Source organism: Scardinius erythrophthalmus (assembly GCF_964197995.2).
Source record: "Scardinius erythrophthalmus genome assembly, chromosome: 17".
NCBI classification, from domain to species: Eukaryota; Metazoa; Chordata; class Actinopteri; order Cypriniformes; family Leuciscidae; genus Scardinius; species Scardinius erythrophthalmus.
In genome coordinates, this window is record NC_138237.1 from 34567685 (window position 1) to 34590365 (window position 22681).

The 22681-nt window shown below is 41.4% G+C and overlaps 2 protein-coding genes across 5 annotated transcripts in view; both read right to left on the reverse strand.

The window, feature by feature from the left end:
- Positions 1-6989: 6989 nt before the first annotated feature.
- Positions 6990-8871, reverse strand: il13 (interleukin 13). The gene is made up of 4 exons (XM_081390113.1): positions 8057-8871; positions 7900-7950; positions 7537-7659; positions 6990-7447 (listed from the first exon to the last, which is right to left on the reverse strand). The coding sequence occupies exons 1-4, from the start codon at positions 8207-8209 to the stop codon at positions 7340-7342; spliced, it is 435 nt and encodes a 144-aa protein (XP_081246239.1). The 5' UTR covers positions 8210-8871; the 3' UTR covers positions 6990-7339.
- Positions 8872-11788: 2917 nt separating this feature from the next.
- LOC308705953 (DNA repair protein RAD50-like) overlaps positions 11789-22681 on the reverse strand; it is a 75128-nt gene continuing 64235 nt past the window's right edge. For all 4 annotated transcript variants that reach the window (XM_081391276.1, XM_081391274.1, XM_081391275.1 and 1 more), the window contains 4 exons: positions 13036-13121; positions 12726-12868; positions 12479-12612; positions 11789-12332 (listed from right to left, as the gene is read on the reverse strand). In XM_081391276.1, the coding sequence (XP_081247402.1) occupies positions 12146-12332; positions 12479-12612; positions 12726-12868; positions 13036-13121 (550 nt within the window). In that variant the 3' untranslated portion in view covers positions 11789-12145. The remainder of the gene's footprint in view (positions 12333-12478; positions 12613-12725; positions 12869-13035; positions 13122-22681) is intronic.

A 22681-nucleotide genomic window follows, 5' to 3' on the forward strand; every position in this document is an offset into this window, starting at 1 on the left:
TAATATCATTAATTTTTAAGACTTGCGTTGTTTTATTAATAAGCTTCAGTTCAATTGTGATTAAACATTAATGGGATAATATAGACCAACCACCACCTAATTTAAAGAATATTTACAAAGAGAACAAAAATAAAAATTCAAGTCAACTTTAACTAGGCTATTTTCCCCTCTTTTCTATCTGGTTTTCCAACTTTAAGAATGAGACACCGCTGAATAATACATGTCTGTCACGGCTTTTGTGCAGAGAGGGATTTGAAATTATTAAGTAATGGCGATGCAATATTAATTGTATATTGGTATAAAACAGGCAGAGAGCTGAAGGGAGAGTTGTTAGTCAGGAAACGCTTCTTACAGGCTCAAGGGAAGGAGAAGAGACGCTGTTCAGGTAAGACGATGATCGTTCCAGTTCACTGTCATGTTTCAAGAAGCAATTGTGAAGTTATGTTAGACGATGTCGTTGTAGATTTGCATGAATTACTGTAGCCTATACAAAATGATGATAATAATAATAACAACAACAAATAGCCTATATAGATAGCCTATCATCTTAAGAGACAGTTATCGTTAAGTGTTGGTATGTTTAAATTAAATTAAAGTAAAAAGGTTGATAAATTTGATATAGGCTACAGGCCTAGGCTAACACGTTTCCGTTAATCATTTTGTTTGTCTAAATTAGGAGTTTTAAATTTTAGAGCCGAACAGTTCTCAAGAGGCTTCTTCAGTTTAATTCATTTTTTATTTTATTTTTTACATTACACAAAATGTAAAATAGTTTTGTTTTATATAAACGTTTTAGTCATTTTCCTCTTCTTTGAAAAAGAAAGAAAACAAAACCCTGTAGGCTAAAGGTTTGAAAATGTATCGGCTATATAGTAAAAACATGCTCAAATGTATAGCCTCAGTCAGTGCGGGTTATTCTTTTTCTTTTATTTGTAATAAGGTAATTGCATGACAATATTATGTTGCACAAATTCTTTTTAGCATGTATTAAATATGCTAGGCATAACATTAAGTTCTAAAGCCTATTCAAAATTCGCATTTCTTTTAAGTGGTTCTCCAAATAAGTGTTAAAAGGTTTAAAATAGCACTGCAATTTCCCCCCAGCCTAAATTATAATCTTTCCTAATTGCCAAGAACGATCATCAATCCAAATTTAAGTGGTTAAACTAATGGGATTGTGAAGGAGGGTTAGATTCATTGGAGAAGGCGGATCATGAATAATTAAGATCGGCAATACTTTTTTATATCATAACCCTCAAACAACGGTGTAAACCAATCTAAGTTGAGCACAGAGCAGGGCATGTGGCCAGTGGTGGGGACTGAATTATTGATGATCTACTGAAAGGTAGAGGCCTATAGGCCAGGAACTCATGTGTCATAAGGAACAACCTATGGCATGTTTCAGAGTAATGTTCAAAGAACTGTTGCTTCAGGTCAGGCTGTTTGAGTTTTCATCACCTTTTTCCCAATCAAAAATTCTAAAGGGATGTAATTTGAAACCCATGAAACACTCATAGCCTACTCCTATAATCAAATGAACACAGCTCTTTTTATTTGTTTCGTATAGGGCAATCCTGAATAGAAATCCTCAAGAACTCTAAATGGATCGTTTTAGTAACTCGACAATTCAAGGAAATCGCAGGGGAACAAGCCTATAGCCTAATAGTGGATTAATTTAATTCAATTTCTTATTTCGTACAGGGGCATTTGTTTTAGGAAATTCTGTAAATAAACAATAATAAAAAAGTCTAAAATGGAAATTATCTGACTGACTTTAGTCACAAACTAAAAGAAAAAAAAGAAAGAAAAAACCTTCGTTTCTAGATCTAAAGAAGCGCGTGCAGGAACCTTTTAATGTTCAAAGCAATAAACTCTAAAATGGCTATTTAAATAACTAGGCTACCTTTATTTTTATGATAACCTGGCTAGCCTACTTGAGAACTCGGGGTTGCTAGACATGCGTGTCTGAGAGAGACAGAGAGAGAAAGTGAATTCATGTTTTTATTTCAGAGCAAAGAAGATCTGACAGAATGAGGGTGGAGGTCTCCTGGAAGATGTGGCGAACCCCCTCTCCCTCTGCGGGACAAGCGGTTGTTCTCGGGCCGACACTCCGACTCCGCGTACGAGAACGGCAGAGTTAAGACACCGGCGCTTTAATTATTCATACAACGCCAGCAGCAACATATGAGATGTAGCCAATGCGGAGGCAGACCGCGAACCCGGTGTGCTTTATTAGTCCGTTCCTATCATCATCACACGCCAAGCCACCTTAGGCATTTGCCCGCGGTGTCTCCATGCGATAACTCACGGGGTTATCCAAGGGGATACTGTTACCGGGAAACTTGAGGCCGTCCTTCAGAGGTGAATTTTGGGCGCGTCTTCAACGTTGTGTTAGAATCTCTTTGTAGCTCATACTTCAACGTCAAGCTCATAGCCTACTCATCAAGGCGATTCGTAACTATTTTACATAATGGCGAATTGGTGGCTAATTCATATTAATTGCTTACGCCCCCCTTAGCCTACTGGTGTCTCTTCATAGTTAGTTGAAAAAAAAAATCGTATGAGTTAAGTCAGCCGAAATAGCCAACTCCTAAAATAGTTACTTATGAGATCGGGTTAGAAAGTCACATTACTATGTATGGGCTATATGGTGTTTGCACTTTTTTATTTATTTATTTTAAATAAAGAGCCCCATTGAATTTATCTGTTCTTGCGAAACTCGTTTTCTGTCAGCGGTGTATAGCCTAATCAACACATTTTCTTTAACACTATAGAACAGACAAACTAAAACAAACTAAAGTTTATATGTATAAATCAAGTAGCCTATGTAGCAATATGGGTTATACCGTATGTAAAAAGTGTAAAAAAATTACAACAACTATTTCTATTAAAGTCATGAAAAGTTGCCATATTATTTTTTTCTTGTGACATGGTGCTTTATTCAATGCTTCCTTCACGTGGTATCGGAATTATCGGAAATACGAGTTAGTTAAAATTGGACTTGGACGCCCTCTCAAGTAGTATTTACCACTCAGGGATAATTTTGATACCCAAGTTCTCGAGATGGACAGACCATGAACTTTATGGGGGGAGGGGAGAACAATTGCTGCTTTGACTGGTATTCTTTGAATGTTACCAGATGGTGGTCCCAAAAATACAGCAAGGTTCTTAAACTCTACTTAAAATAAAGAACAAAGAATGTGCACCAGGTAGCCCGTGTTTTGCTTTTTTATGTTTTTAAGTCATTTATGGAGCCACTGTAAACTTTACTTGTTATATTCCAATGCTATAGTATTTTGTGCAGGCAATTAGCTTCTTTTGTTGTAGCCTAAATAAACAAGTCTGGCAAGTGTCACTGCTAAATACATATAACTTAAGTATTGTGGTATTCCGCCTTGTTCCACACTGGCACGCTCCCAAGGTCAGGACTCAAAGAAAATCCCAAGTTTCCCACTGATATTTACAACTTTGTGGTGGCGTTCATGTGCTTTCAACTCGAAAATACAATTTTCCTGATATGACAGGAACGCAATATATATTGGTGGATCTCATGTGAGTGACAGGTTGCCCCGCCCTCACGCCAATAAAAGCATCATCAGATAAGAGATGTTGTTGCAAGACGGAAGAAAGTTATTTTGATTAAAGATTACTAGGGCACATAAAAAAAAAAAAAAGATATTCATGGTTAAATGATTTATGATAAATACTGCTTGAATTGTCCATTTTGATTTCATGTTAACTTTAAAGGTGCTCTATGTAATTTTTTCACTCTACTAAAGCATAAAAATAGCATAATATGTTTGCAGATATTTAGGAAACATGCTAAGTTCACATACTCGTTTCACTGAAAAACACTTCTGAAGCCAGTTATTTTATTTTGAAATGTGCGTTTCCAGGCTGGAATGTTGTTTTTGTTTTGGTCTGTGATAGCCTACTGCACATGGCCAATTTGCCAATTTTCATTGTCCATTGCGCTCGTTTCTGTTGCGTATGCTCAAACTGGCAACCCGATTGAGCGCCGTCCAGTCTGAGGAGCAAGTGGCGGGAGAAACGACGATCTACAATATTTTGAATTTGACTGCAGTACCTATTTCGACCACTAGTTGTCACTTACATACTGCACCTTTAAATTAATGGAATGAGATACAGCACAGTTTTAGACTGACACAAATCATCTTACAGTTTAAAGTAAACACAGCATTTGTTTTCAAGTGTTATTATCAGGGAACTAATAAGATCTACTTCAGTTGAGTGTACTTTTTTTTTTTTAACTATTTAACTCACCAGAGCCTATAGGCCTTCAAGCATGAGGGCTATTATTTTGTAATCATTTTTAAGATTTTGTTTGTTTTCAGAAAAAGTTGTGCTGACAAAAAGTTTGTGGAACCAAGTTTTTGCTACTTTATTTTAAGGTGTCATTACAGTGTAATTCTATATTTAAATACCGCGTAATATTAATTAACAACATGTACTTACTAGGCTTAAGGTAGCATCAGGATTTGGTTGAGGGTTAGTTGCATGTAATTATGCATAACTTACTGTTATTACTATGGTACGTACAATGTAACATTTAACGGACACTGACTGTAAAATTAAGTGTTACCAAGTTTTTGTTTAAAATATGTATTTTAAGGTAAGGACAGTGAGTGATAAAGTAATAGGCATTATGAGTGATAATGTCATAATTTTGATAAAATAGAGAAAAACAAATGAAATATTATTTGTGTGATTACATTCTAGTGATTATCTGAAATTAATTTCAAAGTAGAAATGATAATTATTATAAAATTATGGGAAAGCAAAGCTGTGGGAAATGCCTTTGTCAGATCAAAATTCAGTATACAACTAAATGCATGTAAGAACACATTTTAATTTGATAAATATAATCAGTGTTGGGGGTAACGCATTAGAAGTAACGTGAGTTACATAATCCGATTACTTTTTTTTCCAAGTAACCAGTAAAGTAACTATTTTAAAATTTACAACAAAAAATCTGAGTTAAAAAACCCAGCAAACCTGTAATAACTAAATGTTAAATAACACATATATACTTTATGTATTTAATCTCACTTTATTAATCAATGTCTTTGCTGCTGACCTTCGATGATTAAATTCACCCATACTAATAGGCAAAAATGACTTTAGATAAACATCACACTTGTGTTTAATTTTTTAGTTTTTATTGCATGAGTGTGAAACTCACAGACGTGAATTTGCATTTCCTTCAGCCTTAGAGACTTATCCATTTCACTTTTGGTTTAGTGTGTTGTTAAAAAACAAACAAGAAAGCCCAGCCCAGGTGAGAAAGTTATGTAATTAGATCCTTTTTTTAGGGAGTAATGCATTATTGTAACAAATAACTTTTAAAAGTAACTTTCACTAACTCTGAATAGGATCATCCCTATCTTTTTTAACGCTAAATTTATCAATGCAAGTCAAAGGGAGATTTTTAAAACTTCAATCCTAAAATGTTATTATAATTACATGAAAACCAAAATAGAATAGCTAATTCTGAAGTAATCTACAAAATGTTTGAAAAAAGTCCTTGCGTAAGCTGAGAGGGACATGAAAATGACAAAAAGAAAATCCTTTTTGGTTACAATTGTAACATTTATTGCTACTTGAATCACTTAATGTATGGCTGTACTGGTGAGGAGTCAGGGGAATTGCATTAGCATATACCTGTGCAATGTGCAAAGACACTCGTTTTTTTTTTTTTTTACCCAGAGCGAGTCCAGGCTATGTGACACCAGGACTGTAATAGAGTTGACCCTGTGGCTGATAGGCACAGGTATCTGATCATTCGCGCCCCTTTAAGCGTGCTGGATTGTGGGACGTGTGCACACTTGGCTCTTGAATTGCCTTTGAATAATACATGCACCCATGCAGTGTGGTTATATATCACTCCACATGTTCTCTTGAGCTCCCACTATGGGACACTGGTCTACATGTCACTGCCATAAGCACATGTGAAAGCAAGGGGGCGTATGTGCTATAACACAGCAACACAATGACAGTTTGCACTTGAATAGAGCAAGTTGATGCCACAATGTTAAGGTGTTGTGTTGATTTCCAGGGCATTGCTATACATGGTTGCTAAAGTGTTTTCCCACTAAAAGTAGCTCAACTGGTAGTATAGCACTAGCAACACCCAGGTCATGGGTTCGATTCCCAGGGAACACACATACTGACACAATGTTTACACTAAATAAACTGTGAATTTAGCTGCATAAAGCAACACTTAAAGGCATATCAGGTGTGATTGTTTTCTATGCAATATCAGTATGTAAACTGTAGATGAAAGGGGGAAAAAATGAATAGCACCGTTAAACTACAAATTCTAAAATTTTATCAAAGTGTATCAAAGCTTCTGTGATCCATTTCACATGATATATGCCCTCTGGAACAGACAACACCCTCAAGAAAAAATACACAAATCCCTTATTAACAGTGAACATATCATGAAATATTTAACAAGCATAAATTATGTATTGAATGAATAAATGAATGATTAATAGCTGCACGCATGATTATTAATCAGTGTTAACTACCAAAAAAGGAATCTTTAGTCTTGCAGAGGGCATGCACAATAAATACAAAGATTGCAGATTACATATGTAACACAATGATTCCTTTTAATAATTTTGCTCTTTTGTACACTCTTAGAAGAAAAGGTTCTACTACATAAAACCTTGAAAGGGTTATTTAAGGCACTTCATATATAGATCCTTTTTTAATTCTAATAAAATTTGCTGAAAGCTCGTAAAATACTTAATCACTACAAAAGATTGAAATAACAGTTAAACATGAAAGTATTATGCAATGAATTAAGTCATTTCTCCGTAAGGCCAGTTCACAGTGCTCCAAACATATATAGAGTCCTATATAGAAGCTTTTTTTAAGAAGCATTATACAAGTTCATTATTTTGTGCACAAGTCAATTCAATAAAATAAAGACGCATAATACATAATAGTTTCTTTTGTATTTTAGTATTTATTATATTGTGAGGTCACCAAATCCATTAATGTCAAGACTAACCACAGGCAACAATCTAAACATCAAGATACAAAAAACAAACAAAAAAAAATCTTAGTAATGCTCTAGAAATTGATGTTTCAGTGCAAGTAAAAAAAAAAAAAAAGATACACATTTTAAACCACTGAAAGAAATACTGCACAAAATCTGTACTTTACAAAATACATCAGATCATATTTAAGAATGATAAATACATTTTTGCAAATTTTCCTCAGGTACAAAATTATATAGACTACAGCTACAGTTAATGTAGACAAAATAATATGTTAATAAAGACAAAAAATAAATACGATCTTTTATAAATTATTTTTTTGCGAATTCCATCTGGGCACAATTCTTGAGTTTTTTCAAGAAGTCACGCAGGATGATTTGAACTGGGCCTTTAGCAACAGGTTTGTCATCGCAGGTGGCCTGAAAGACAGTAAACGTCACAGTTATTCAACTCCGGTAGGATGGAGGTATTGAACGGAAAAGACATCATGTTTCAGAGTTCAACTTACCCCATAGCGCAGGTTATACTCATGTAAATTCCTCATTAGTATCTTATCAGTACGGAAATCCTCATATTTACTAAGCCCAGAAACCTTCAGTTTCAGTTCTTGCTCAGCCTTGCAGAACACATCCTGCAAAGATATTGAAATCACAGGTAAGACCAGGGCTCAAATCCTTTCAATTCAAATGTTAACATTATAAAAGCAGCAAAAATATTTTAAATGACTCATAAATGTTCCCACATAAGAGACTAGCAAAAGTCCAAAAAAACAATTTTCACAAACCCAAAAAAGCTGATTAGGCTCTGACCATGAAATAAATATGCTGGATAGTTGCTAATGCTGTGTTGAGTCAATGAAAATGTATCTCACCTTAGGGCACGTGCCATCCTCTGTCAGATCTTCCACGAAGATTTTTTCCCCCTAGAAATAACAGGTAAAATGAATATTGCAATCATGCTCTGCTCAGTATCTAAAAGTATAGACAGTTTTGGCTTACTATAGTTACTATACTAAAGTTAAATCTTACCTCGGTCTCCTTTGGGAGATTTTTCTTTGCGGTCTCCAGGTTATGAAGAAGTTCTCTCAATAAAGTCTTTTCATCTTTCAAAGTCTTGTCTTCTATCATAGGAGCACCAGAGACGAACACAGCGAAAGCGAGCAGTAGAATAATCTTCATCATTTTGTCTGTCTGATTGGATTTCTCAAGACTTTGGTTGTTTGAAGGCCTGAGGTACCTGATTCCCTCTCTGCTGTATGCTGTGTATATATACTCTCAAAAAGGCAAGACTTGGCTATCTAGCTTCTTTTTTTTTGCATCGTAAGCGAAGCGACGTTTATTGGCTGATTATGGCGCGCTCAACTGAATATCTTGATTGAGATGTGGTTGATAATGTTTGTCATATTGTCCTGATTTCCTGGAACTGACACTGACTAACTTTCAAGATCATCATGATTTTGAGTAACAGGCCTCTAGATGGGGTTCTGAAGGCCACATCTTCACTAGGTTTGCTTGTGCAAATAAGTTTCATTATTGCAAAATCAATTGATCAATACTGATAGCTTTTGCTGCAAATCTGCATGTGTTTGTACTTGCAATTAGTCATACTAATAACGGCATCAAAGGTCCGATGAATAAAAAACTTTTAAAATCGAATTTTAACATGTTGGTTGGCAGAACTCAACAGACCATTTTAAAACATTCTATAACATAAAAAGAAAAGAATACTCAAGTTGCATTTAAAATGTATAATCAAACCAAATAACTTCTGAAAACAAATTTTCTCAAAACTATTAAGTCAATTACCTTAAACTAACAACTTTTTAGTGAATGTATGAAGTCATTTCCCCTCATGTCCTACCTAGATATAAAACAGTTAATTAATTCTTCACAGTATATGTATTGTTTTATCATTTAAAACCTAATACACTAGATTTTGTTGCTTGTTGCTTTATTGCTTTAAAATAAGTGCAACTGGGTTTGATATTTTCATAAAGATTTTTTAGGCATTCAAATTAGGGCTGGGAATTATTTTACCGTTTTTACTTTAAGCAATTAATAAAGTCAAGGTCATTTACCCTTGGTAAATATTTTCAAAAATGGCAGTAAAAATAAATCTGCGCTGTTTATCATTTTGATCTTAAAAAAAAAAAAAAAAAAGTTTTTCTCCAAAACATGTTGGCCACAATTATTGGCACCCCTAGAAAATCTTATGAGTAAAATATCTCTGAAATATATTCCCAATACATATTTAAGTCTGAAGTAGTCAGGGTGACTAGGAACATGAAATTGTCCAGCCATGACTTCTTGTTCCACAGGATATGGAAATATGAGGAAACACAAAGGCCAAATTCCCTTAATCATCCATCACAATGAGTAAAACCATAGTTTTGATGTGCATCAAAAGATTGTTGAGCATCATAAAATAGCTAAAAAATTGCTAAAGCATTGAAAATTCCCATTTCCACCATCAGGGCAATAATTAAGAGATTCCAATCAACTAAAGATGGTATCAAACTGCCAGGAGGAGGACGTGTGTCTATATTGTCTTAATTCACAGTGAGGAGGAAAGTTTGAGTGGCCAAACACTCACAGATGGAGAATTGCAGAGATTAGTTGAGTCTTGGGGTCAGAAACATGTTGTTTGGGAGGGTTTCAAGAAAAAAACATACTCCTCGTTCATCCAAAAACAAACTGCATATCTCTTTCCCATATTCAGTTTTCAGACACGACTGGAACTTCACATGGGATTGGCTTCTATGGTCAGATGAAACTTTAAAAAAAAGCTTTTTGGCAGTAAACCCATCAGATGTGTTTGGTGCAAACAGGGATAAATGTACCCCATGTCCATCCATGGTTAAATAAACCGCTGGATCTTTAATGTTGTGGGCCCATTTTTTTTTTCTGGAGGACCTAGACATCTTGTTCAAATACACGGTATCATGGATTCAATCAAATACCAACAGATAAAAAATCGAAACATGACTGCTAGAAATCTTATAATGGGATGTGGTTGGATCTTCAATCAGAACAATGATCCAAAACAAACATCAAAATCAACACAAAATAGGTTCACATTTACCAGGGGTGCCAATAATTCTGACCATGACTGTATTTGCTGTTTAACGCATTCAAAAATAACTAACACAATTACCACAGCATCTGTTTTTTTTATTTATTATTAAAATAGCTATCTAATGTTTCCCCCACATCCTTTGGCTAGTGTTACAGTATATGATCGATTCTCGCATAAACATACTGGCTAATTCTTCACAATTTTATTAGTTCACATTAGTTAATGCATTAACTAACATTGAGCAATACACTTGTTAAGATATTTATTAACCTTTGTTAACTTTAGTTATAAAAATAATTGTTAAAATAACTGTTCATTGTTAGTTTGTGTTAGCTCAGGCCCATTAGTTAAAATTGACAGTTACAACTTTTTTTTTTTTTTTTTGTGTTAACTAATGTAGTTAACAAATGTGAACAAATTGAACCTTATTGTAAAGAGTTAGCATAATATTGATACCAAATGTTTTAACTAGTAATTTTAATTATTTATTTTATCATGAAAATAAATGAGCAAAATAAACTTTAAAGTGGGTGTGGGGGAAGTACTGACAGCACCAGTTCAGAGAGCGCTGATAAAGACAGAAACAGAACCAAAAATACTATATATTAGGCACAACTAAATATACATTTATAATAGTTTATGTGAATGTTGTTTTAAGTTCACATAAATGAAAAGTTGTAATAATATTTCTATGTTCTGTAATTGTTATTAAATGATAAATAAAAACATTCAGTTAATTTGCAATTTAGTTCTGGTTTTAAATTATAGCCTACTGTAATGATGAATGGATATAATTACTTATTTTAAGCCCAGAAATGAAAGAAAAATAAATCCATTTAGTAGAGGCATCATAATTGTCAGCAGCCATATCACCTGTAGCCCAAGACTGGTTTCCCACTGAAGCTGAGCAGGGTTGAGTCTGTCAGTACCTGGATGGGAGACTCCTGGGAAAACTAGGTTGAGGCCAGTAGGGGGCGCTGCTCACCCTGTGGTCTGTGTGGGTCCTAACGCCCCAGTATAGTGATGGGGACACTATACTGTCAAAAAAAGCACTTCCTTCAGATGAGACGTTAAACCGAGGTCCTGAGTCTCTGTGGTCATTAAAAATCCCATGGCACTTCTCGTAAAGAGTAGAGGTGTAACCCTGGTTTCCTGGCCAAAATCCCTCCAATGGCCTTTATCAATCATGGCCTCCTAATAATCCCTATCCACTGAATTGACTCGATCACTCCCTCTCCTCTCCACCTACAGCTGGTGTGAGGTGAGCGCACTGCGCCGTGACATCATCCGAGTGGATGCTGCACACTGGTGGTGATTGAGGAGAGACTCCTGATATGATTGTAAAGCACTTACATAGTAAAGTGCAATATAAATGCCAGTATTGGTATCAGTGATACTGATCTTAATTAGTAAAAATATTCCGTTAAACAAACATAGAAAAAGTCAAATATTTAACATACAATCTACAGTTATGTTGTTTCCACATTTATTTATCATAATGTGAAAATATATTGATGATTACAAATTTTAATGTTAGGCGCAATTACTCGTGATTAATTACAGAAGCCTTAACTACTTTTTTTTAAAAAAATTTTATCAATTGACAGGCCTAATCCAAATATTTTTGATGCCACAATTACAGATCATGACGAGAGGTCACAAATAATTAGATCATGCTTCAGAAATTAGAACAAGAAAATATGTTTTTAATATTTCAGAAGAAGGACTAAATGTACAAACTAATATTAGTAAAGTTGAATCACATTGTGCCTTTCATGAAACAGAACAAATTTGTGTGTAAATTTTACGCAAAACCATTCTTATGTAAAATGTTGCATTTAATTTAACCCGACAATTAATGCATGTATGGTTATGTGGACAATTTACTGCTCGGTGCTTAGATTTGGCCCAGATTTGGTACATGGAGACTGATATGCCTTATGTTTAGATCATGCTAATCAACTGTCTAATAAATTGAACTTTGATTCTGTCACCTCTGAATATAGACTAACAGTCTTTCTTCTCTCATCTGATCTGAGGCATCAGTGCAGGTAGGAGTTGAGTGTATTGATATTACATTTTTTGATTTCTGAGCACTGGTCCTGGTTCTTCCTGATCCTGTAGAAATGCTCCACATAGTTGGATCGTCCCAGGAGCTCGACAAAATCCTCATCGTGAGTGATAACAAGCAGCTGGAAGTTACGTTGGCGAGAACGACTCTTGATTATCCTGCAAAGAAACCAATGGCACATCTTTTAGTTAGTGAAAGTGTCAAATGGCAAATAAAAATGTGGTTTTGTCATGTTGCTCTAGCTGTAAATAAATTGTGTTTTCTGTTTAAAGACTGGCTGTATTTATGTAAAAAAAAGACTCACTCCACAAGTGCATGTGCCAAGGACTCTATATTCTCTCTGTCTAAATTGGTGGTGGGCTCATCCAGCGCCAGAATCCCACAGTTCAGACAGAACGTCTCAGCCAGAGCCAACCGTATTATGAGGGAGGCGAGAACCTACAGACAAACATGCAGTAAACATTTAAATGGGAACCTTGGGTGATTCTAAGAGAGATTTTTATTCACTGGGGTGATTGAGAAACACAAGATACACGTAGCTGCTTTTTGACCTTTTGTCCAGCACTGCAACGTCCCCGCATGTCCAAAGCCGTGTCTCCTTTGACCATTACCACTCTATAGTTGTAAGTCCTTCTTTTCAGGCCGGCAGAGGCGTTCTCATCCACATCAGAGCGAATCTCCACGTACTCAATGTCTGTGGGAGATCAGGAGACATACTCATGGTAAAAGGTCATAGACTCATGGTAATATATAGTAAGTCTCAGACAATCAAACAAAGATTTGACACCTTATCAAGCAGGACAAAAGATTCATGAAAACAAAGCCATAATTGCAGACAAACATGTGTGTGTAAAGGCAGACCTTGTCCCCTGTATGTGCTCCGCCATAAATCTCTGATGATTTTATTAATCTCCTCCATCTTCATGCTGTGAAACTTCATTATTGTTCTGTAATAAAAAATAGCTTCATGAATATTCATATATACTAGGGATGCACCATATATCTGTACCATATCTTTTTTTTTTTATTGGTATCCGTCGATATTGGTTATTTAATTGTGCATGCTAGCCATGCTGCAGTATTCTGTGTTACTTAGTGTAACACAGTGTTCGACCATACACTGATTATGTTACTTGGCCACCAAGGCACCTCACTCTCTGTCGTTTTGCATTTTTGTTTAAATAAAAACCATTTATTTCAGTTAGACAACAGATGCTACAATTGTAAACTGAAAGCGTCTTTGCTCCATACAGCACAAACTGCAGAGTGGCAGGAGTCAGATTTCACTGATCACATGACAAGAGTAAGGAGAGATGATTGACAGAACGATGGTGGAGTTGACATTGTAGTCTCCCTGAGAAAAAATTAGATTCATTCATTGCTATAGGTGAGGAAGAATTTTCTAAACTCATTAAATCATCTAAATCGACAACATGTATGTTAGACCCTATATCAACTAAGCTATTCATAGAGATGCTTCCAGAGGTCATAGATCCTCTTCTTAATATCATTTATTAATCTTTGTCATTAGGATACATACCAAAAACTTTTAAGCTGGCTATGATTAAACCGCTTGATGAAAAAACGCAACTTGATCCTACAGAATTAGTCAATTACAGGCCGATCTCGAATTTCTGTCAAAGATACTAGAAAAGGCAGTATCCTCACAACTATGTTCCTTTTTAAAAAGAAATTATATCTGTGAGGATTTTCAGTCAGGATTTAGACCGTACCATAGTACTGAGACAGCTCTCATTAGAGTCACAAATGATTTGCTCTTATCATCCGATCGTGGTTGTGTCTCTCTGTTAGTGTAACTCGATCTTAGTGCTGCATTTGATACCACTGATCACAACATTCTTTTAAATAGACTCAAAACTATGTTGGCATTAGTGGAATTGCACTAGCATGGTTTAAATCATACTTATCTGACCGTTATCAGTTTGTAGCAGTAAATGAAGAAATGTCTTATCGATCAAAAGTTCAGTATGGCGTACCACAAGGCTCAGTACTAGGACCGTTGCTGTTCACACTCTGTACATGCTACCATTAGGAGATATCATTAGGAAACATGGCATTAATTTTCACTGTTATGCTAGTGATACTCAGCTCTATATTTCTTCACGCCCTGATGAAACTTACCAATTCACAAAATTAACGGAATGCATAGCTGATATAAAAAACTGGATGACTAGTTTCCTACTACTTAATTCTGAAAAAAAAACAGAGATTCTAATTATTGGACAAAAACCTTCCTCACGTAATAACCTAGGATACTGTCTAACACTTGATGGCTGCTCTGTTAAGTCTTCGTCGTCAGTTAGGAACCTGGGTGTGCTCTTTGATACCAATCTTTCATTTGATACCAATCTTTCATTTGAAAGTCACGTGTCTAGTATTTGTAAAACCGCATTTTTCCATCTTAAAAATATATCTAAATTACGCCATATGCTCTCAATGACAAATGCGGAACAGTTAGTTCATGCGTTCATGACCTCAAGGCTATATTATTGTAATGCTATTTTGGGTGGTTGCCCTGCACGCTTAATAAACAAACTACAGCTGGTTCAAAACGCAGCAGCTCGAGTTCTTACCAGAACCAGGAAGTATGACCATATTAGCCCGGTTCTGTCAACACTGCATTGGCTCCCTATTAAAAATGGCATCAATTTAAAAATATTGCTGATTACTTATTGTAGCTCCCCAGTACTTGAGCGAGCTCTTAACGCATCGACTGCTGGCAGCAGATCCTTTTCATATTTAGCACCAAAACTTTGGAACAGTCTTCCTAACATTGTCCGGGAAGCAGACACACTCTGTCAGTTCAAATCTAGACTAAAAACACATCTCTTTAAAAACACACCTAGCATACACATAACACATTATAGACTTCTATAATTCAATGTTAGGCTGAATAGATTAGTTCAGCCGGAACCCGGGAACACTTCTCATAAATCCTGATGTACATATGTTAGGTCATTAGAAGGATGGTGTCTACGCTAATATTAGTCTCTCTGTTATCCCGAGGTTTAACGCAGTCCCCTGGATCCAGGCCGTATCCGGATCTGATGAAGGACCTGCGCCTGGACACGATGACAACGCAGTCCTGAAGTCTCAACTAGTCTCTCCCCTGTGAAGGCCTCCTTCCCTTCCCTTTACCTCTGTACAGATAAAACGTTGTCAGGATAATTCCGGTTCACGTGGCTACGCGGAAGCGATAAACAAATTCTATATTATACATTTTTCAAGGCTTGTACCTTGGAACCTAGGCACTGGCACCCGGCACTGTTTTGTGCAAATGGGTGGCCAGATCGCATTGAGGGTTTTCTGTTAGAACGGTGTCGTGTTAGCGACCCCTAAGTTAATAACTAATGATCGTTGCGACAGAAGTGAATCAATCAAAACTAACTTTAGCTGGACAGTAACTTTATTTTAGAGCTGCTGTAAAGCCAAAACAATCTCTGTTACTTTAATTTCCTATTATCACTGTAAAGCTGCTTTGAAACAATCTATATTGTTAAAAGCGCTATATAAATGAAAGTGACTTGACTTGACTGAAGGATTTGGTGTGCAACAGTTCCTGAGTGTCATTGACAAATATCTTGTAAAATGTGCTGCCGCTCCCTATACACAGAGTATGCGTTATCGTGAATTCGAAATGAAAAGCTATACACTCCATCGATTAGGGTTAGAAGAACTGTTCCCAAACATATAACTAGATACAGTGGGGAGAACAAGTATTTGATACACTGCTGATTTTGCAGGTTTTCCCACTTACAAATCATGTAGAACTCTGTAATTTTTATCATAGGTACTCTTCAACTGTGAGTGAAAGGAATCTAAAACAAAAATCCAGAAAATCATATTGTATGATTTTTAAGTAATTAATAAAATGATGCATTATTTGATACATCAGAAAAGCAGAACTTAATATTTTGTACAGAAACGTACTCGGTTACTAATGTAACCTCGGTTCTCTCTAGAAGAGGGAACGAGTATTGCGTAAGTAGCTTACGCATCGGGAAAGTCTTCTTTCTTCGAGATCTGAAGCCAAAAAATTATCCTTAATTTTGTATTCATTGTCAACGCAGTGCAGCAGCCGACAGACCTAGGCAGGCTATATAAGCGTGCTCATTGGCTGCTCGGCTGCAACTGCTTAAGCCTATCGGTGAGCGCTCTGAACGCGGCAACCAATGAGGGCGCTTCGCGCCCTCCACACCCTTCTAACCGTCAGAATGGGCGTGGCCAGCGTGTATATATTCAGCGCTCACAGGCTAAAATTCTGGTTTTCGCAGTCTGAAGCGCAAAAGCTCGTGGCGCGACACGGCAGGTTACGCAATACTCGTTCCCTCTTCTAGAGAGAACCGAGGTTACATTAGTAACCGAGTACGTTCTCTTACGAGAGGTTCTCTCGTATTGCGTAAGTAGCTTACGCATCGGGAACCCTTTGTCAACGCCGTGTGCGCCGAGCATCCAGCCCATGAATCCCAGGGAACCGGGGAAAACACTCTGCTGGGAAATGTGGCCGGTCGGAGAGACGGGCCAGCGCAGTACATGCACTTCATGCAGCATATGAAATAGAGCGGCGCGGCCGGTCTATAAACATAACAGTACAAACAGTAGGGCCGGCGGAGCGAGCCCATACAGTACATAAGCACTCATAAGGGTAGGAGAAAACGACATAGTCGGTCTCACATGAAGAGAAAAATTCCCGCGCGGCAGAGAATAATGCGGGCGGCCAGCAGCGCGGGCCAGCACCGATAACAGCGCGTAACGGGAAATAGGAAACAGAACGGATCAGCCGGTCTGAGTCAAACACTTCACCCTGAGTAGTTACCAGAATAGCGCCAGCATATGAACGTAGTCTGCACTCTCAGCGCCCGGACAGGGCATAGGAGGTTATCACTGTCCCCACTATCGGATGCTGGCAGAGCGAAGAGGGAAATAACTTGTGCCCTAAACGGGGTTCCAATCACTTTGGGGATGTAACCGGGCCTCGGTCTGAGAATGACTTTCGAGTCATTCGGCCCGAACTCGAGACATGCAGGGCTAACAGATAGCGCGTGCAAATCACCCACTCGTTTGACTGAAGACAGAGCTATCAGAAAAACGGTTTTAAGCGACAGATACTTTAGATCCGCGGATTCAAGCGGTTCAAAGGGAAAAGCCTTTAGGGCCGCCAGGACCAAGGACAGATCCCACGAGGGAACCGAGGGGGGCCGCGGGGGATTCATCCGTCTAGCTCCTCTGAGGAAGCGGATAATGAGCTCATTCCTTCCCATTGCCCGGCCGCGCGTCGTCTCAGCGAACGCTGTAATAGCGGCCACATATACTTTGAGCGTGGAAGGGGATCTGCCCTTTTCCAACAGCTCTTGTAAGAAGGAGAGCACCCGCGGGACCCCGCATGCGCGCGGATCCAGGTTTTGAGTAGCGCACCATTTAGAAAACACCGACCATTTAGACGCATAGAGCCGTCTCGTGGAGGGGGCTCTTGACTGTGTGATCGTGTTCACGACCCCTTCTGACAGGTCAACGGGTATCCGTTGATCACCCATGCATGCAGCGACCAGCGCTCTGGATGGGGATGCCAGATCGATCCAGCGGCTTGGGAGAGGAGATCCTTTCTCACCGGGATCGGCCACGGGGGTGAGTGCGACAGCCTCACTAGCTCTGGGTACCAAGTTTGGTTTTCCCATCGCGGGGCTATAAGTAGCACTGAGTGGTGCGTTTCTCTGATCCTCGAAATGACCTGTGGCAACAGGGAGATCGGAGGAAAAGCATACAGCGGGAGGCTGGGCCATGTCTGGGACAGCGCGTCCTCGCTCTTCGAATAAAACTTCGGGCATTGAGCATTGTCTTTCGACACAAAGAGGTCGATTTCCGCTCTGCCGAATAGGCGCCAGAGAAACTGGACTGTCTGGGGGTGCAGAGACCATTCTCCCGGGGGAATGTTGTCCCTGGACAGTCTGTCTGGACCGTCATTCAGGTGGCCCGGTACGTGCGCGGCTCTCAGCGAGCGCAGCGAGCGGTAAGCCCACACGAGAAGGCGTTCTGTCAGCCTGCACAGATTCCTGGATCTGACACCGCCCTGTCGGTTCACATAGGATACCACGGACATGTTGTCCGAGCGGACTAGCACATGGTGATCCCGTATGAATGGGAGGAAGCGCCTGAGCGCGTTCTCGACCGCTATCATCTCCAAACAGTTTATGTGGAGGCATTTTTCCCGGTCTGACCATAGGCCAAAAGCCGGTTTGCCCTCGAACAGAGTGCCCCAGCCTGAGGTGGAAGCGTCCGTCGAGATAATTTTGCGGTGTGAGATAGCTCCCATTGTCACTCCCCGCTGGTACCAGTCGGCCGCTAACCAGGGCTTCAGAGCTGAAACGCAGCTCTGAGTCACTCTGATGCGAATACCGCCGGAAGCCCATGCTCTGTGAGGCACCCGGGCATTCAGCCAGCATTGTAGCGGGCGCATTCGTAAAAGACCCAGCCGAAGCACTGCTGCGGCTGAGGCCATACAACCCAGCAGCCTCTGAAATGTTTTGAGAGGTACGGTGCTGCCCGGCCGGAGGGACGCGGCCAGGCGTCGAATGCAGCCAAGCGCTGTGTCGACAGGCGGGCCGTGTACTGATATACCTGACCGTCGAAGGCGAATCTCAAGAATGGCCTGTGACGGGGTATTATCAGGATCTGAAAAGCACGCGTCTTTTAGATCGAGAGATATAAACCAGTCCCTCGGGCGAATTTGCGCGAGAATTTGTCTGGTTGTGAGCATTTTGAACGGTCTTCTCATAAGAGCCTCGTTCAAACGTCTCAGATCCAAAATTGGTCTGAGAGCTCCGTCCTTCTTGGGAACGAGGAAATAACGGCTGTAAAAGCCCGACTCGCTCATGGAAGGGGAAACCGGTTCCATAGCCCTTTTGCACAGAAGTGAAGCTATTTCTGCTCGAAGTAGATGTGCTACTTCCCCATTCACTCTGGTCTCGATACGCGCTTGAAAGCGCGGAGGGCGGCGAGCGAACTGCAGAGTATAGCCCTGTTTTACTGTGCTTAGCACCCGTTCTGATGCGCCTGGAATAGTTTCCCACGCTTTTGCGTGTGCAGCCAGGGGCAGAATGGCCTCCGGGCTCCGATCGCCGCGCATCGCGGGCTCGAAACGGAGGGGCGGGCGCGGCGCGCGCACTCTTGGTGCTTAGATACGGCAGATCGCACGCAGCGATAGCTGGCCGTTTTACACACAGTGTCCCGGTGGCTTTAGACGGGGAACATAAAGTGTGAGGCGCGACGCGCGATGGCGGCGTCGGGGGCGAAAATGTTCGTTAGTATGTGTGAGCGCTCGAGGGCGGGCACAGGAGTTACATTCAGGGGCGTGCGCGGCGCGGGTGCGGCGCGCGCGCTCTTGGTGGTTAGATACGGCGGATCGCACGTAGCGATAGCTGGCCGTCTTACACACAGTGTCCCGGTGGCTTTGGACGGGGAACATACAGTGTGAGGCGCGAAAATGTAGTTAGTATGTGTGAGCGCTCGAGGGCGGGCACAGGACTCACATTTAAAACATGACCGGTCGTGCGAGGCCGTGTGACAGAGCGGGCAGTGAGTAGGTGTGGGCACGGAGAAGTGGACATGTGACCTACTTTTAACACTAAAGCGGCTTTTGCCTGCTTCATGAGAGTGGGCTCTGTGAGAGACACGGGATGTATAGTGCTTGTGTACAGGGGTGAGCACAGAACGTGGGCACATTCACTGTACTAGAAACACATACGGCGTCAGCCGTGCAACCAGACATTATGCTCTTTTGAAATTTTTCTGGGTTGCCGTGAGAACGGCGGATGCGCGCAGGCGAGCGGGTAGATACCGGCTCGTTGACTGCGGGGTAAACAGCTGCAGTAGCCGTGGCAACGGGGACTGACAGAGCGTTAAGCTTCGACGGTGGTCCAGCCGCAGGGCTGCGGGATTTAACTGTCTTTTCTTCTCTCGTGTTTAGACGCTCAAAAATACTCGAGCACCCTGAGAAGGTGTGGTGCGAGGGCGGGTTCGCTTTCTGTAAGTAAGAAAGACTGGCCGCGAGCTCGGAGAAGCAAGCAGCATAAATTTTATTTTCCCCGAGAGCTGGGATCGAACGCGGGTCTCTCGCATGAAAGCGTATGATTCTGCCACTGAGCCACAGAGGAAACACATAAGCTTTCAGTTAGCGCGAGCATATAAAAAGCGACCTCATGTGTCGCGTCGGCGTTTGTTTGCAGGCGAGCGTGTGTTTAAAACAGGCTCGTTTACTGCAATAGTAATATTTCCAGTCGCCTGAACGGTTGTCCAGTCGTAGCGAGACTAACACACTCTCTTCTCTTTTCGCCGGTGAGTGAGGCGCGCACGCTGAACGCTGCTCGTGACCGTCCGCTTTGTCATCCCTTGAACGGCGCAATCTGCGCGGCCCAACGAGGGAGAGAGCGGGCTTGTTTTCTGTATGTAAGAAAAACTGGCCGCGAGCTCGGAGAAGCGAACAGCATAAACTTTAACTGCCGCGAGAGCGGGGACCGAACCCCGGTCTCTAGCTTGACAGTCTAGGATTCCGCCACTGAGCCACAGGGGAGAATACATTAGTATCATGTCTTGTGACGGCGTTTGCTTGCAGGCGAGCGTGTATTTATAACAGGCTCGTATACTGCAATAGTAACAATTCCAGTCGCCTGAACTTAAGAGGGGACTGAGAAATGTGTGAGAATGGAGGTTATAGTCCAGGCCACGGCGGGACGAAAACACTCTGTTCCCCTTTCACCAGTGACGCGCGAGGACGGAGTAGCTTTCTTGTAACGTAAAGAGAGCTCAGACCGTCCGCTCCTGCCATCCCTTGTGAGCGGCGCAGTTTGCGCGGCTCGAACAGAGGGAGAGGAAACTTGCTCCGAGACCGTCCGCTCCTGCCATCCCTCGTGAGCGGCGTATTGCACGGCTCGAACAGAGGGAGAGGAAACTCGCTCCGAGACCGTCTGCTTCTGCCATCCCTCGTGAGCGGCTCAGTTTGCGCGGCTCGAACAGAGGGAGAGGAAACTCGCTCCGAGACCGTCCGCTTCTGCCATCCCTTGTGAGCGGCGTATTGCACGGCTCGAACAGAGGGAGAGGAAACTCGCTCCGAGACCGTCCGCTTCTGCCATCCCTCGTGAGCGGCTCAGTTTGCGCGGCTCGAACAGAGGGAGAGGAAACTCGCTCCGAGACCGTCCGCTTCTGCCATCCCTTGTGAGCGGCGTATTGCACGGCTCGAACAGAGGGAGAGTACGGGTATCTATCACATTCGCCTCATCTCCTGACGCGGCGGCGGCGCGGGCAGAGCCGGCGGTTGAGCGGCCGGGAGGGAGAGGGCGAGAGAGAGCTGGAGGGAGAGGTTCCGGCGAGCTCCTCAGTCACAACAGTCTCCGGTGGTCGCTGCGAGCGGCGCTTCTTATTGCGCGGCCCGGCAGGGACAGGCGGAGCGACAGCTTGGTCGAAAGCTTCAAGTCGAGCCCGCAGGGTCGACATTTAAACTCTTCGCACTCGGAGAGTGCGGTGGCGGCGTGCCCGCGGCCCAGGCGGAGAGCGCAGAGAGGTGGCGGTCTCCGTTGCTGAGCGGGGCGCGGCACGAGCCGCAAAAACGAGGCGTTTTTACAAAAACGCCTCGTGCTCTTTTAGAGTACACACAGAAACAGTAATAATGTAAAGGATATGTCGCCGGATAGCGTAGCAGGCACGGATGGCTGAAGGCGGCGAAGACGGCCGGCTTCCTCAGGCGCTTTCCTAAGCTTGCTGGTCGCTGGTTTCAACGGCGGCGGCTCTCAAGATCCAGCGATGCGAAGAGCGTCGCTGAAGACAAGAAAATCAGAATTTTAGCCTGTGAGCGCTGAATATATACACGCTGGCCACGCCCATTCTGACGGTTAGAAGGGTGTGGAGGGCGCGAAGCGCCCTCATTGGTTGCCGCGTTCAGAGCGCTCACCGATAGGCTTAAGCAGTTGCAGCCGAGCAGCCAATGAGCACGCTTATATAGCCTGCCTAGGTCTGTCGGCTGCTGCACTGCGTTGACAATGAATACAAAATTAAGGATAATTTTTTGGCTTCAGATCTCGAAGAAAGAAGACTTTCCCGATGCGTAAGCTACTTACGCAATACGAGAGAACCTCTCGTAAGAGAACCTTTGTTTGCAATTACAGAGATGATACGTTTCCTGTAGTTCTTGACCAGTTGTGCACACACTGCAGCAGGGATTCTGGCCCACTCCTCCATACAGACCTTCTCCAGATCCTTCAGGTTTCGGGGCTGTCGCTGGGCAATACAGACTTTCAGCTCCCTCCAAAGATTTTCTATTGGGTTCAGGTCTGGAGACTGGCTAGGTCACTGCAGGACCTTGAGATGCTTCTTACGGAGCCACTCCTTAGTTGCCCTGGCTGTGTGTTTTGGATCGTTTGTCATGCTGGAACGACCCATCTTCAATGCTCTTACTGAGGGAAGGAGGTTGTTGGCCAAGATCTCACGATACATGGCC

Bases quoted from the DNA above. Each gene is read 5' to 3' on its own strand.
- il13 (XM_081390113.1), bottom strand. From the start codon at position 8,209: ATGATGAAGATTATTCTACTGCTCGCTTTCGCTGTGTTCGTCTCTGGT. The intron at 7,951-8,056 runs GTAAGATTTAAC...TGTTATTTCTAG, and splicing joins ATCTCCCAAAGGAGACCGAG to GGGGAAAAAATCTTCGTGGA. The intron at 7,660-7,899 runs GTGAGATACATT...ATATCTTTGCAG, and splicing joins AGGATGGCACGTGCCCTAAG to GATGTGTTCTGCAAGGCTGA.